Raw genomic sequence first — 15,961 nt, 5'->3', positions numbered from 1 at the left:
CTTGCGTTCAAATGGCAAGGCATCGCGCTGAACGGGTGGTGGCGTTCCTCCCTTCCTGTACGGTGCGGTTCGGGTGTCCACCGAGATGACATTAGGCCCGTAAACATTTCATGCTTACTGTACTCTCGTTTACGGGAGAGGCAGAGATTTTTTAGCCCCCGTTGTCGGCAGTGTGGTGACGTCACGCCGAGACCGAGAGCCATCATCCGGGCACTGAAATCCACTCATCCGGGCACTGAAATCGAGTCATCCGGGCACTGAAATCGAGTCATCCGGGCACTGAAATCGAGTCATCCGGGCACTGAAATCGAGTCATCCGGGCACTGAAATCGAGTCATCCGGGCACTGAAATCGAGTCATCCGGGCACTGAAATCGAGTCATCCGGGCACTGAATTCCAGTCATCCGGGCTCTGAAACGAGAACATCCGGGCACCGTACGAGACTTAACGAGATTTAACGAGACTCTCTAAGCCCTCCTACGCGACCGGCATGCAAGCAACGGTTGGTCTCCAAACGAGTCACAAAAAATAACTGCTGCCAGTGCCTTCTCAATGTTTATCAAGATATCAGTCGCGCTGTGCGTTTGATAATGCACGGAATTATAATTTCCGATTTCTAATAGCGCCTGCAAAAAGCACATAAATGCCACGTACACTTCGTTGTCGTACGTGATCTCTTAGGGGCTTCGCGCATCGAAGCAAAGCTGCGCAGGTGCACAGGGGCCCGGGGGAGAAGCGCTGCGTTCAAAAGGCAAGGCATCGCGCCGAACGGGTGGTGGCGTTCCTCCCTTGCTTTACGGTGCGGTTCGGGTGTCCAACGAGATGGCAGAGAATTACTGCGCCATTTCCTTTCCTCAAAAAACCAAATGGCAAGGCATCGCGCTGAACGGGTGGTGGCGTTCCTCCCTTCCTGTACGGTGCGGTTCGGGTGTCCACCGAGATGACATTAGGCCCGTAAACATTTCATGCTTACTCTACTCTCGGTTACGGGAGAGGCAGAGATTTTTTTCCAGGTTGTTCTTGAGACGCTGTGGCTTTTGTGTTGATGTTTAATGCAAATTTTCTGGTCAAATGTTTTGGAGGACAACCCCAATATGCAGTAGATTCGTAATATGGAGTAATTACTCATTGGCTTCACCCGAGCGCAGCCATACTCAGCTTTCTCAGAAACTTTGTAGTTAAAGAAAAATTCGTCCTGGTCCAGGATTCGAACCCGAGACCACCGCTTCACCGGAGCAGTGGCTGAACCAATTCAGCTAACCGGGACGGCAAACTTATGGTAAGGCGAGAGCTAAATGATCAATAACTCGAAGTGGGAGCTGTGTTTGTCAAATGTTTTAGGGGAATCCTACAAGGTGGAGTAGATTTGCAATAAGTGAGTAATTACTTATTGACATTCACCCGAGCAGAGCCATACGGCTACAGGGAAAAGCTATACAGCTCTCTAAGAAACTTCGTAGTTAAAGAAAAATTCGTCCTGGTCCGAGGTTCGAATCCGGGACCACCGCTTCACCGGAGCAGTGCCTCAACCAATTCAGCTAACCGGGACGCGAAACTTATGGTAGGGCGGGAGTGAATAGATCAATAACTCGAAGCGGGAGCTGTGTTGGTCAAATGTTTTAGGGGAATCCCACAAGGTGGAGTAGATTTGTAATACGGGAGTAATTGCTGATTGAATTCCACCCGAGCAAAGCCATACGGCTTCAAAGGAAAGCATTACAGCTCTCTCAGAAACATCGCCGTTAAACAAAAATTTGTCCTGGTCAGGGGTTCGAAGCCGGAACCACCGCTACCCCGGAGCAGTCGCCCTACCAATTCAGCTAACTGGGACGGCATGCTAACGGTAGGTGGCAGCTCCTGCCTTCGAGGGGCACTGGCTTATCAGTTTACCGCTGCGCCGCTACGCCATGAGTGGTGTGAGGACTCCCGGGAAACTATTAATATAAAGTATAGAAAGATCACTGCTCCATAAATGGGGAGTTAACCCTTTTCGCTATCGCTTCATACCTTAGGGCGGAGCTGAAGTGCCTCCTCCAATCTTTCATTTCCTCATGAACGTGGCAGCTATTGCCAGATTTCTGCTTACGTTGGGCAAGGGTAATAAAATGCATGAAGAAACGGAACGTGACACACTGAATAAATTTCCGGTGACTTTTTAAGAGAGGCAAGCTACGTGTACTAATGGACGAGTATGGTGCGCGAAGAAGGGAAATCTGCGGGCGACAGATGCTGCGTCTGTCATTTATTGTTCTTTATAGGGTTTAACTTCCCAAAGCGACCCACCGAGGCTATGGGGACGACGTAGTGAAGGGCTCCGGAAATTTCGACCACCTTGGGCTCTTTAACGTGCACTGACATCGCACCGCACACGGGCCTCTAGAATTTCGCCTCCATCGAAATTCGACCACCACGGCCGGGATCGAACCCGCGTCTTTCAGGTCAGCAGCCAAGCGCCATAACCACTAAGCCACCGCGGCGGCTGTATCTCATGATTTAGTAGCTCCAGGTTAGAACACTCATGAGCATTATTGTAGGGAGATTAACCTCACACAGTATCACACGTGAACAAGACGTCCGAAACCAAGAAGCAGGGTGACACATTTAAGTTCATAGTTTTCCAGCTCAGCAGAGCATGGCCAAAGAAGAGAAGAAGGATAAGCAAGAGGAAGAAACCGCTGCGCCGGAGAACTATGACCTTCAATCTGCAATGCCAACAAGCCCCAACAACTGCCTATGCTGAAAGGAAAACAACATACAAGAGTGAAGAGAAAAATGCTACTAATCTGTGCGAATGGTAATAAACTTTACCAGACCACTTTTAAAAGTTCCTTTGAAGGGACCTTCGCAATTTCCAAAGCAAATTCATCGAATTTCCAGAACATATCACAGCGGTGTGCCGTACGTATCACAGAGTATCTCTTTTTATGTTTTAGACGAAGGCTTTTTCTATCTTTTTTTTTCATATCGCTCTTTTCCGTTTTGTAACATCCGACATGAGTGTTTCGACACTTGCAGGCGTGACTCAGTGCTACCTCAAAACGTGGGTGCTTGTTACATCCTCACGTTCATTTGCCAGCAAAAGTGAAGCAAGTGCAAGTAGATACATTCAACTTTCATTTTACTCTAGTCCTTTTTCCTGCGGTTTGGGGGCATCTTCAGAGACGTTTTCTCCTTGACTCTATCCCCAGGAGTCTCCTCTGTCGAAGTCGTCCGCCTCTAAACAATGGGCGGTTGCCCTCAGTCCAGGGCTCCGCTGGCCACTGCTGCCCGTTGAGCTCGCTGTACCAGACCTCGTTGGTCTTCACAGCGGTCGCTGGACAGCAGAGTCGCTCATTGCTCCGCACTCGGGTTTTTTATTTTGGGGACCACGTCTATGTTTTGGTTTGGTTTGGTTTATGGGGTTTAACGTCCCAAAGCGACTAAGGCTATGAGAGACGCCGTAGTGGAGGGCTCCGGAAATTTCGACCACCTGCGGTTCTTTAACGTGCACTGACATCGCACAGTACACGGGCCTCGAATTTCTCCTCCAAAGAAATTCAACCGCCGCGGCCGGGATCGAACCCGCGTCTTTCGGGCCAGCAGCCGAGCACCATAGCCACTGAGCCACCGCGGCGGCTATCTATGTTTTGGCAGGCCCATGTGATGTGATATAGAGTGGGTTTTTCGTCGCACCAGGGACATTTGTCCGCGTATATCGTAGGGTGCATTTTGTTTAGTATGTGTAGGTTTGGGAACGAGCTGTTTGTAATTGTCTCCAAGTGACAGCTTCCTCTCTGCTGAGAGATTTGTGCGGTGGGAGATATCGCATTCTTCTGCCTCTATAGTTTTGTAGTATGGCCGAGTATTCCCTGGGTGCTGGCGCGAGTTCCGCGGGCTCGTCAGATGCTCAGAAAGTAATGTATCCTCGAGCTATCCTGTCGGCCTCTTCGTTCCCTCCCCCCCCCCCCCCCCCCCCCCGTGTGCCCCGGTACCCACACAATTTCGTGGGGGATCTTGTCGTTTTGTTCTTCCTGGTTTTTAATTCTGTCGCTCGCTGCGAGAAGTATAGGCAGCGTGTGACGACCTATCCTGCCATCCATGTAATTTCGGCAGGCTGTTTGAGGTCCGTGAGTATTGTTAGCGACCGCCCGGTTCTGTAGCCCTCCGACACCGCTAGAGCAACGGCTACTTCCTCGGACTCTGCAGCTGTGCAGCCTCGGAGAGACGCGCTGCTCATTTCTCGTAAAGACGAATCGACCACCGCCGCCACAACGATTTTGGTGTCTCCTCTCCAAGACGCGTCTGCATACACGGTCGTGGCTTGAGGAGCATATGTTTTCTCGATGAATTCGGCCCTCGCTTCTCTTCTGCCTCGATGGAGGTTGGGATCTATGTGTTTTGGTATTGGCGCTACCTTGAGGGTCTTGCGAAGCTCGTCGGGGGCCGTTGCCGTCCTCGTCATTTCTCGCATCTGCTCGCGGTATCCGAGCGTCTGCAGGAGCGCTCTTCCAGTCGTTGTCTGCAACAGCCTGAGTTTTTGGGACTCAAGCTTCGCCTCCCGTAGCTCCTCAAAGGTGTTATGTAATCCCAGGGCCATGAGGTTTTCTGTAGACGTGTTGCGCGGAAGTCGGAGCGCTGTCTTATACGCTTTGCGTAGCGGGGCATCCGCTTGTTGTATTTCGTTTTTGTTGAGGCACTGGTAGGGTCGGCTGTATGTGATTCGACTAACTACAAGGCTTCTGACTAGTTTTAGTGTGTCCTCTTCTCGCATGCCATGTCGCCTGTTGGTGATGCGGGTGATCATGCGTGCGACTTGTAGCGTTTTTGCTTTGAGCAGTGTAAAAGTGTGAGTACTGCGCTGGTTGGATTGAACCCACATGCCTAAAATTCTTATTGTTGTCTTTTCCGGTATGTGTGTCCCGTCTAGGCAGACGTTGAGATTTAGGTCCTCGTTGGTTGGGACGGTCCGGTTTTGCTTGCCTCTCCAGACTCTCCTCTTTCTGCGAGGTATTGCGAGTCCTCTTTCTGCGAGGTATTGCTCTACACAAGAGGCCGCTTGCTGTAGCCTTTCTTTGCTCTCCGAGACAGCTCCTGTTTGTCCAGACTGTTATATCGTCACCATACATTGCATGCCTGATGCCTTCGATGTTCTCTAGTTTTCGAGCAAGGCCTACCATAGCTATGTTGAAGAGTAGGGGTGAGATTACTGACCCTTGGGGTGTTCCCTTGTTTGGAGTGCGAATTTTCTACCATCGAAGGTCTCCTATGCCGATGGTGGCAGTTCTGTCGGACAGGAATTCTTTGACGAAGCCGTGGATTCTGCGTCCGTAATCCAGCTTGTCTAGGCCCGTAAGCATCGCTTCGTGGCTGACGTTATCGGATGCCCCCTTGATGTCCAGGGCCATTATGACATTTTCTCCCGTCCGAGGTACGTTTCGCAGGACATCTTCTTGTATTTGGAGGAGAACGTCCTGCTTCGAGAGCTTCGCTCTGAAGCCGAACATGGTATGTGGTACACAGTCGTTATCTTCCATGTAATTTTGCAGTCTTAAAGTTACCACCCGTTCGTAAAGTTTGCCAAGGCACGATGTGAGTGATATGGGCCTGAGGTTTTCAATTTGTAGCTTTTTACCAGGTTTAGGTATCATTATTGCTTCGGCGTGTTTCCAGTCTTCGGGAACCGTCTCCGCTTCCCAATGTTTGTTAAGAAAGCTGACGAGCTCTTGTATGAGGTCGTCGCTCAGGTTGCGGATTAGGGCGTTGTCGATTCTATCCGCCCCGGCTGCCGTGTTTCTGGTGGTGTTTCTTATGGCCGCGTAAACCTCTTCCACAGTTGCGGGGCGATCGAGTTTCTCGTTTTCGGCTCCTCGATACGTTCCTTGGTATCGCGGGGGGTTGTGATCGCCGAAATATTTTTCTCGTGCCTTCTCCAGTAGGGCGATGTCTGATCTCTCGAAGGAGTGAGTGGATGAACCTGTGGATGGCTTTATCGTTTTCTAATTTTATTTTGGTCGGACCGATTAGTGCTCTTAAGAGATTCCAGGTTCTGGCCGTGCCTAGAGTTCCCCTAAGCGAGTCGCTGAGTTGTTCCCAATTTTGTCTCGAGAGTTGCATCGCGTATTCTTGCGCCTTTGCCGTAATATCTGCTATCTTTAGTTTTAGTTTCCTGTTGTGTTTTTGTTTCCGCCATCTTTTGGTGAGACTGCGTCTCGCTTTCCATAGTCTGAGGAGGTGTGCGTCAACTTCGGGCGTTGCTGTCGTTCTCCTTAGACTTTTTGTACATCGTTGTCGCGTTTCTCTCAGCATGCCGCTCCATTCCTCCAGTGATTGGATACCGCCTTCAGATTTGTTGCAAGCCCCGCGAAACGCGTTCCAGTCAGTGATTTTCGCCTGTCTAATCTGGCGTCTTATGGTGTCGGATGCTATTCGTTTCCGGAGGATAAAGTGATCGCTGCCTAAAATTTCCATCATGTTTTCCCACTGTGACTCCCTGCTCTCCCTTACGAAGGTGAGGTCCGAGCATGTGTCCGTGCTCACGCTATTCCCGATTCTCGTGGGGGTCGCAGGATCTGTGATTAGACTGCAGCCAAAGTATTCCGCTACTTCCACTATTGTTCTTCCCTTGATGTCTTGTTTCTGGCATCCCCAACTCCTGTCCATAGCGTTGAAATCTCCTACGATGATGAGTGCATTTTCTTTGGTCAGCTTGTGCGCTCCATAGAACAGTTCGAAGAGTTTGGCTTTTCTTTGTCTCGGCGGGCTTTACACGTTCAGTAAGAACGTGCTGCGTCCCTTTCGATTTTTCGGAACAATTTCAACAAGCGCGTGCTCGATGCCGGTGTCGGCGATGGTATCGTGCCTAATGGCGGTGATGGTTTTGCTGACTAGGACGGCCGCTTTACCTTCGTTTTGACTCTCGTAAACCTCGTACCCTTGTAAGGTCGGCTTGATTCCAGTCTCTTGGAGCGCAGTTAACCGTAAAGAATTTTTTTGGAAGCCTTATTTCGCTCTCTTCCTCACTGCCTGTACTATTGTCGCCACTATGGGAGAATATTTCCTCGGCATAGTTGTTTTGCTAAATTAATTTTTGAGGGACGGGGTGCGGCTCACAAGACAAAATGTTTTTGCATTTGCTGCGGTTGGGTGTCCACGGACTGTAGGCTCAGCTCCGAGTTCTTAAAGCATAGACAAGCAGCCTTATCAGTTGTGGTTTGTACGGTTCGGCGCCCTGCCCCATTGGCCCTGCCGAGGGTACGAGTCTCTTCTATACTAGGATACAACTTAAATAAATCAGCAGCTGGTAATACTGGGCCACTCTCCGCGGTGTCGTGCATTAGTTGGCTGGCCAGCCACAGCAGTAAACGAAATGAACTTTATAATGTTTTAAAATGTTAAAGAAGCCAGATATGAAACGTCTAGAGCTTTTAATTTTTTCTTATGATTAGCTTCTTGTTTAGGAAACAAGAAAATCTTTAAGTACGGACTACTTTTTTTTCGCGGATAAATTCTGTGCGACACTCCTGAATGTAGGCGGAGCTTCACTACAAACTTATGTTGTATCCGACTGTAGCCTGACAGCTTCAACTTTTGCCTTTTTTAAGTTTATGTAATGTTATGTAAATAAGTTGTCTATAAGCTTCGTCTCAGCTATTTAGGCCTGACGTCTACAAGACCTCCTTTTTACCTCCGGCATACTCCATCTGTGAAAGGTGCACCTCAGGTGCAAAAGTTCACTACTTTGGTGATCAGCGAGCCCCGTCAACCTCCGGTCTGCGTGAAGCGAAATGAGCACCGGAACTTGATGCTCTTATATCTTCAAAAGGGTTCAACCTGAGTTGAGGACAACGCAGCGAGCTATGGAGAGAAAAGTGATAGGTGTAACGTTAAAAGCCAGGAAGAGATCTAAGTGGGTCCGGCAAGAAACGCGGCTTAACAACGTGTCAAAATGCGAAGGCAAGATAACCGATGGTCCTTAACGGTAACGGACGAGTTTCGACGGGAAGGCAATCGTAGCAGGGCGCGGCAGAGAGTTAGGTGAGCGGATGAGATTAAAAAGTCTGCGGGGATAGGGGCACCGCACGTCGTACAGAACAAGGTTAATTAGAGAAATATGGGAGAGGCCCTTGCCCTGAGGAGAGTGTAGTCAGGCTAGTGAGATGATCCTCAAAAAGAGCGTGAAAAAGACACCGCGAACAAGGAATACTTAATAACCTGGCAAGAGTGTATTAGTCTTCTATTATCTCGTCAAGTGGAGTGAAAGAAGAAAGATAAAGAGGGGCCGTAATGAAGAAAATGAGAATTATTTTTGAGGAAAGGAAACTACGCAGTAGCTGTCCCACATATCTCGGTGGACACCAGTCGAGAAATGTATTTGAGGAAAGGAAATTGCGCAGTAACTGTCTCGCATATTTCTGTGGACACCCGTCGAAATTCGCGCGCAGTGACGACACGGCCCTTTCGACCAATCTGAAACGCGGACAAATTTGCTAACACGTCTTGGTCACTACAGTATGAGCCATTAAAGGCTTTCGCCTTAATAGAGTTAAACGTCCTGTTACGCAGGAAATCTGGCGTGTGGCCTCCAGAGAGCAAACTAGGAGGCAGGTAGGCCACCTAGGTCGTAACCTTGCGGCGCAATCACAACCTTCCCCCCCCCCCCCTGGTAGGTGCAGTTATTAATGATTGGTCGCTCGGGAACAGTAACCTGAGCTCCACAAGGCCTATCGCTGTTAGTACTGCTATCGCAAGGCAGTGGCGCAAAGAAGAGCGCCACCATTGAGCCAGGAGAGGTATTGTGACTCCCAGGGATCTACAAGTGTAAAGTTAAGAATTGCCCACTTCCTCATATATGGACATTAATTAACTCACTATGCTATTACGTCATATCCTAAAGGCAGAATTAAGTGTCGCCTCCAATTTTGCCTCCACGATTTTGAAACGTGTGCGCTGCCCCCTGCTGAACTGTCGCACCGTTTAACCGCTGCACCACTGCGCCAAGAGGACTGTGAGGACTGCCAGCGATGTATGAATGTAGAGTAAAATGCGATTTCCTACACATTGCCACTTGGTGTTCTCAGGTGGCGCATGAAAGTGACGACGTTGAAGTGTATCGCACTGGCTAGCTGCCGTATTCTCCCTGTCAGTGACCTGTCGCCCTATCTTCCGTGACATATTTTGGTGTAGGCGCTGGCTAAAGATCCCTGCATATGTCCCATACTCATCCGGATACCCTAGGCTCCAGTCCTTCGCTAGTCGACACCCCTGTGCACCGGGCTAGTCGGAGAAACCAAGGCCAACCTCCCGAGCTCGGGCCGTTGGAGTATGCCTGGGCACCCACCCGTCGACCTGTCGTGCATGGTGCGATCTACTACATCTGACAGAATCCATGACTGCCTAAACCATTCCACGGCAGTAAGCTCGCAGAAGCCCAAGGTTGGCTTGTCGAGTATGAACGGGTCGTCGTTTAACCAGTGAGACGACGCCGCGAAGCTTTTAAACGTCTTCTTTAGTCTGGAGGATGGTGCACGTACCTGGTACGAGAACCAAAGAGACGCCTTAACATCATGGCGCGAGTTACGCCGACCACTGCTGGAGACCTAGATCAGCACGGATCGTCGAGAACGGGCTGAACGGGCTTTTCAGTCTTGCATTCAGATGCCGAACGAGTTTAACCATGTTCGTGGAGGATGTGACGCGGCTTTTCGGACGAGCTGACCCGGCCATGCCCGAAAAGAAAAAGGCGCGCCACCTCATGCGTGGCGTTAAAGAGCAACTGTTCGCTGGCCTTTAGTGCAGTACACCAGGGACTGTCGCAGAGTTCCTTACAGAAGCGGTCACGATGGAGAAGGTGTTCCTTCGGTGGTCAGCCACGTACGACAGGCCGATACTCGCCGCTTAGGCTACGGAACCATTCCCTGTCTTAGCGGCTGACCCTGATCTTCTCCGCGAGCTGATCCGCTCCGTTGCGCGCGAAGAGCTCCAGGAGCTTTCGGTGCTCCCCAGGCGACGGCCGGCTCTCTCACTAGCCTCGTGCGCGAAGAGGTTGAAGCATCGAGGCCTTCGTTATCGTCCGTTCACCCGCCGCCTTTTCCCGCTGAGTACCGTCGCCCAACTTATGCTGAAGCCTTGCGACGTCCTGCGCCCTCTTCGGCGCCGTTTCCCCCGTCTAATCAAGGCTCACTGTTTTCTGCAAACCGCGACACGTACATCGACAATCGACGACTACCCCAGCGGAAGATGGACCTCTGGCGTGCCCCAAAGCGGCAGCATCTGTGCTTTCACTGCGGGGAACCCGGTAATCTGTATCTCCAGTGTCCATATCGACAGCTTGGGCTGCAGGGATTTCTCGTCGACATGCCCTGCCCACAGTTAGGTCAACGACCACGGAAGATCCAGGACTCCGTCGCCCATCAGCGCATGGCGACAATTCCCCAGCGGAAGTACCGATCTCCATGTCCGCGCTGACCTTCGCCACAGCCCCAAAGCTCCTCAAGGATGGCGCAGAGACGGTCGCCAAGCCCCTGCCGGGAAAACTAGAGTGCGACCTCCGGGGCGAGGCTGCTGGAAATCGATGCGCACAAGATCCCCCGATGACGCGAACAGTATCCGACCGCTACTTCAAGGCAACGACTGAAGTTCCTGAATTCGGAGATCGATTCCCGCTGGATATACTCGTGCTTCGCTACGGCTATAAGTTTAGCACATTGGTAGACACTGGCACTGATTTATCAATTTTAAGCGGAAAGCTTGCGGCGCATCTCAAAAAGGTAAGGACGCCATGGTCTGGCACGCAGATTTGGATGGCTGGATGTCGTAACTCCGCTTTGCCTGTGCGCGGCAAGAGACAAAATTGGCAGCTCCATATTTGTTGCTAGCTGCCTAGTTCTGCCTGTCTTCTCCCTTTGGAGCGGGAGAGGTTGTCCTTTACAATCTCACTCTATATTCTGTCTTCTCCCGTGACTTTATCCTTGGCAATGATTTTCTCCGGGAGTATGGAGCTATTATCGACCTCCGGCGCACTGTCACGTTTTCTGCCGAGAAAGCTGATGTTTACACCAAGGACCTTCAACGGCGCACCGCCCTTCGAATTTCCGCCGAGAGCGTTTAGATTCCGCCTCGCGCCAGTGTTCTTTTTAGTGCTCACGGCGACAGATTACGTGAAGGGACAGCGGTCGCAGAAGGCAACCTGTCCCTTTTGCTCACCGACGGCATCTGCCCAGCGCGAAGCCTCATCTATCTCCGCGACGGCTGATCTGAGCTACTGGTGACTAACACCACTAACAAAATCCGGCATCTTTTTCGTGATACTGCCATCGCATTCGCCCACCTCTTAGCGCAGATTTCTCAATGTTTTGCGTTCGGAGCTGTTAGACCTGTGCGCCCGTCTCTTCACGCTCTTGACATTAGTCCGGACCATTCGTGACTCAGCAGCGAGAACTACGTGCCCTCCTACTCGAATACACTACCTGTTCCGCGTCTTCGTCGAAAGTCCGGCAAACTGCTCTTCTGACGGACCGCATCATTACGCCCGACGATGCCCGCCCTATCCCCCAGCAGCCGAACCGTATCTCACCGAAGGAGCGTGACGCGGTCCAAACGCAGGTGAAGGAGAGGCTTTCAGGTGGAATCAATCGACCTACCAGCAGCCCCTGGTCGTCACCTGTCGTGCTAGTGAAGGAAAAGGATGAGACACTCCGCTTCTGCGTTGATTATCGAAAACTGAACAACAACACTAAAAAAGACGTCTACCCGCTGCCTCGTACCGACGACTCGCTCGACAGACTTCGTCGCGCCTGGTACTTCTCCTCAATTGACTTAAAGAGCGGGTACTCGCAGATAGTGGTCGACGAGCGAAAGTTGTTACCGACCCCCATTCTTTGTGCTGGCTGGCCAATCTTCGTGACACATCGGGGCGCTTGCCCGATGGAGCCTCTGCCTCCATAAATTCGACTGTACTATTGCGCATAAATCTGGCCAGACGAACGAAGATGCTGGCGCACTCTCTCGTGCGCACATCGGGTTAGCCAATGAGAGCATGCCCGGCAAGAGTGATTTTCTTGGATTTGTCAGCGAGCTGACCCAGACCTGCGACCTCTTATTATCTGGAGGGCCGAGCTTTTGACGTACCTCAACAATTTTCTAGGAACCTGCCGGCCTTCTGCCTCCGGAACGGCATTTTGTTTAAGAAAAGCTGCAGCACTGTTGACCTAGCGCACCTCCTCGTCGTTCCGGCAGACCTCCGCGCCTATATCCTTTTTGCTTGTCACGATGAGCCAACCTCCGTCCACTTGGCCTTTTCCCGCACACTTGCACGCGTGCGCCAGGCGTATTATTGGCCGAAACTTTCTCACGCCGTCGAACGTTGCGCCAGAGACTGCCGTGAGTGCCAATGTCGTAAGACGCCCCCTCTCAAGCCCGCGGGTTTGCTCCAACCTATTGAACCGCCTCGAACGCCTTTTGGCCAAGTCGGCAGCGATCTTCTGTGCCTATTTCTTGTATCATCGGCCGGTCACAAATGGATTATAGTCGCGGCCGTATGCGGAACCGAATATGCGGAAACTAAGACGGTGCAGCGTGGCACGACATCTGAGATCGCCCAGTTCTTTATGCAACAAATCATGTTGCGTCATGGCGCACCGTCCCACGTAATCACTGAACGAGGTACGGCGTTTACGGCACAGCTCGTGCGCGATGTGTTTGAACTCAATCAAACGACCCATCGCAAATTCACTGCCTATCACCCACAGACGAACGGCTCACAGAGAGACTCAACAAAACAAGCTGAAATTATAACAATGTATATAGGCTCGCAGCACAAAACCTGGGACGAGATTCTCCCGTACGTCACATACGCCTACAACACGGCCACCCAAGAGACGACCCGCTTTACACCACTTCGTCCGATCTACGGACGTGACGTTTAGACGATGCTGGATGCCATGTTTCCATGCTGCACTGATTACCACCCGCTCACGCCAGACGCAGAGCAGTGCGCTCAGCGCGCCGAGGAAGCACGTCAAATGGCCCGTATTCACATTCAGCGGCAGCAAGGCACGGATGCGGGCCGCTACCACCTCCGTCATCGGCACGTCGAATACCATCCCGGTGACCAAGTTTGGGTGTGGACCCCGGTACGCTGCCCAGGCTTGTCTGAAAAACTGATATGCCGTTACTTCGGATTTTAGAGGTTTCCGCCGTGTCAGAGAAGTGGCCTACGCAGCTCTCCCTGACGGGACTGTGCAGCCTCAGCGACGCCCAACTCGCTCTGAGGTCGTGCACGTAGCCCGCATGGAACCGAACTTCAGCCGTAATGTGCAGTAAACTCTGCGTTCGTCTAGTTCTCGCGTGGGACACCGTCGCCTACCTCCCTTGTCCATTTTTCTGTTCTTGTGCTGATCTTTTTTTTTTCAACCTCTCATGCTTCAGCCCCGCTTTTATACTTTTGTTTTTTTTAGGAGGGGGAGTAATGCCACCTGGTACTCTCAGGTGGCGCACGGAAGTGACGACGTTGAAGCGTATCGCGCTGGCTATACTACCGTATTCTGCCTGTCAGTGACCTCGCGCCTTATCTTCCGTGAGAATATATAAGAAAGAACCCAATATGCTATCGCGTCATACCCTTTAGGCGGAGCTAAAGTGACCCTTCAATTTTTTTTCAGATCTTCAACAGTATGGTGTTTGGCGAAGTGGATGAGCCCCAGAACCTGTCGGGAGACTCGGCGCTGCTACCAGCTGCCAGCCATTCGCAGGAACCTGGCTCCTCCCCTCTGGCTCCAGCTGACGATGTAGCGCTCACAGCCCCGGTTACAGCTCCAGCACTTCCTAGAGGAAGCGGCGGTTTAACCAACGTGCACTATTATTGGAGATATTGGATGAGCTACGAAATATTAGAGGGATTCTTGACAACCTCTTTCATGCAGCAAAATAGACCATTTTAGTCAAATGGTTGCTGCTTTTCTTCACTATTTTTGCCGCTGTGTTTTCGCATGCCATGCAGTGAGCTTCACTATATAGAGAGAGATGCCCAGTGCATAACTTTTGGCCGCTTCCAGTACACTTTTCGATGTTACGTTATGTCTGTGCGCAGCGGTTAATTACATGTGCCGTTTGTTCCTGTTGTACTTGCACATTGTCCTTGTACGCTTCACTTTGAAGTAGGCGTGGCGCTATGATAGCGAACTTGAATTTTTCTGGATGGCATTTCATCCTGTGCATAGCCAAGTTTGTCTTGATGCGGCCGTATGCGGCTCTGCTATTTTCTTTGTATGTGAAAAATTCTGATTAAATGTTCTTTTTTGGGTTTCAGTCGAAGGGTATTGAAATCCCTTCTGCCTGTTGGACGGCTAAGGGAATGTGTGGGCATGCCGTACCATGGGTGGCATATCGGATTCCATAATTGCTTTGGTGAGGGAAAGGAAAGTGCTGCTCTCACCGACTAAGTAGAGCTTCGATCGTGTATACGCTGACTTCTTGACGCCTTTCCGAGCTGTACACGGTCATATTGTAAGAGGGGGTTGTGACACAGCTGAATCCAGTAACTTAGCAACGCCCATCAAGCGTTCGGTTCGAGCGAGCTTCACATCTCTGGATCGTCGTCGTCTTTTCACCACACTTTACCGCAGTGACTAAGCATGGCTGCTACGCTACATTTGCTCCCAGAGGAAAAGGAGGCACCCTGCCGACTTCAGGAACACGCACGGCAGGCGGATCGCAGCGCGGCTTGCGGCGATCGACGTGCACTGTTTCACGGCCGCGATGGCGCGCATTATGAGGCCACGAGAGCTGTTCATTACCATAGTTCACCGGAGATGTCTGGCAGATAACACGGTACGGGCCTTGATACTATGAAAGGAGTTTCGTGGAGAGGCTGTGACCGAGTCCAGGTTACAGGACGAAAGAGGACTGGTAGGGGGTCTCGCGATTCTATATTCCTGCATTGGAAGAGAGCGGGCAAGCTGGCCTCACTCTTCAGCATATGTGGCTGCTTCAGAAAGAGTCAGGGACTCAAACACATCAGGGAAATACAGGAGCATGGTATCCATGGTGCAGGTGGCTTCGCGGCCGTAGAGAAGGAAGAACCAAGAGAAGCCTGTTGTGCGGTGTGGTAGTATTGTAAGCATATGTTTGTAAGCATATATAAATGGGACAATGCGGTCCTAATCAGAGTGGTCAGATGCAACATACATTGCCAGCATGTGGCCCATTGTTTGTTTGAAACGTTCAATCATGCCATTTGTTTTACGGTGGTAGACCGTTGTGTACAGCGGTGAACAATGCGGCAATTGCGAAGGAGTGGTACGAGGTTGTCTGAGAGCAAGACGCGGCTGTGGTCGCTCAGAAGTTAGTACTTAGAGAAACCATCGCGTAGAATGAGATGATGTAGGATGAAAGACGCAAAGTCTTGCGCAGACGCGGGTGGCAAGGATGAGGCTTCAACGTAGCGGGTGAGGTGTTCCATTGCCTCTATGACCCAGCGTGTCCAGCCGGAGTGATTGGAACCAGCACGGAGAGATCAATGTCAACGAGGTCCAATGGGCGTGTGCTGCAAGACAAGGGCTGCATTGGGGCGCTGGAACGGCGAGGAGGGGTACTGAGACCTTGGCATTCCGGGCAGGAGCGAACGTATTTTATGTTAAACGGTACATTTTCCGCCATTAGAAGCGTGCACTCTTTGTGAAGGCCTGGTTAACATCATGGCTCTAAGAAGCACACTATGACGGGCTGCTTACAGCCCTGCTTAAGTGCGACTACGAGTGATAAACTAAGCGTCCCAGCACAGCGCTGCATAACGCTCGTCCTGTAAGTGGCCGTTCTGTCGACCCCCACCCCGCTCTCGGAGAAGAGCCCGGCATGGTTCCCGAAGCCCTGACGTGATGGGCGCTTTGCTCTTCTTCGTCAACGTGGAGTAGAAGGAGGCAAGGCGCCACCCTTGCGGCCGGTCATCCGGCTGCGCGATCGGCGCCTACGCGTGTTCGCTGCTTCT

The 15,961-nt window shown here is 51.4% G+C and overlaps 1 protein-coding gene across 2 annotated transcripts in view; it reads left to right on the top strand.

The window, feature by feature from the left end:
* Positions 1–14,283, top strand: part of LOC149360453 (myb/SANT-like DNA-binding domain-containing protein 1) — an 82,118-nt gene extending 67,835 nt beyond the window's left edge. For both annotated transcript variants that reach the window (XM_089572322.1, XM_089572321.1), the window contains exon 4: positions 13,638–14,283. In XM_089572322.1, coding sequence (XP_089428448.1) covers positions 13,638–13,916 — 279 coding nt within the window. In that variant the 3' untranslated portion in view covers positions 13,917–14,283. The remainder of the gene's footprint in view (positions 1–13,637) is intronic.
* The last annotated feature ends 1,678 nt before the right edge of the window (positions 14,284–15,961 follow it).

Source organism: Amblyomma mixtum, chromosome 2, assembly GCF_055824585.1.
Source record: "Amblyomma mixtum isolate Tamu chromosome 2, ASM5582458v1, whole genome shotgun sequence".
In the NCBI taxonomy this organism is placed as follows: domain Eukaryota; kingdom Metazoa; phylum Arthropoda; class Arachnida; order Ixodida; family Ixodidae; genus Amblyomma; species Amblyomma mixtum.
The sequence above is the reverse complement of the archived record's forward strand: the minus strand, read 5'-3'. Positions and strand labels throughout refer to the sequence as shown.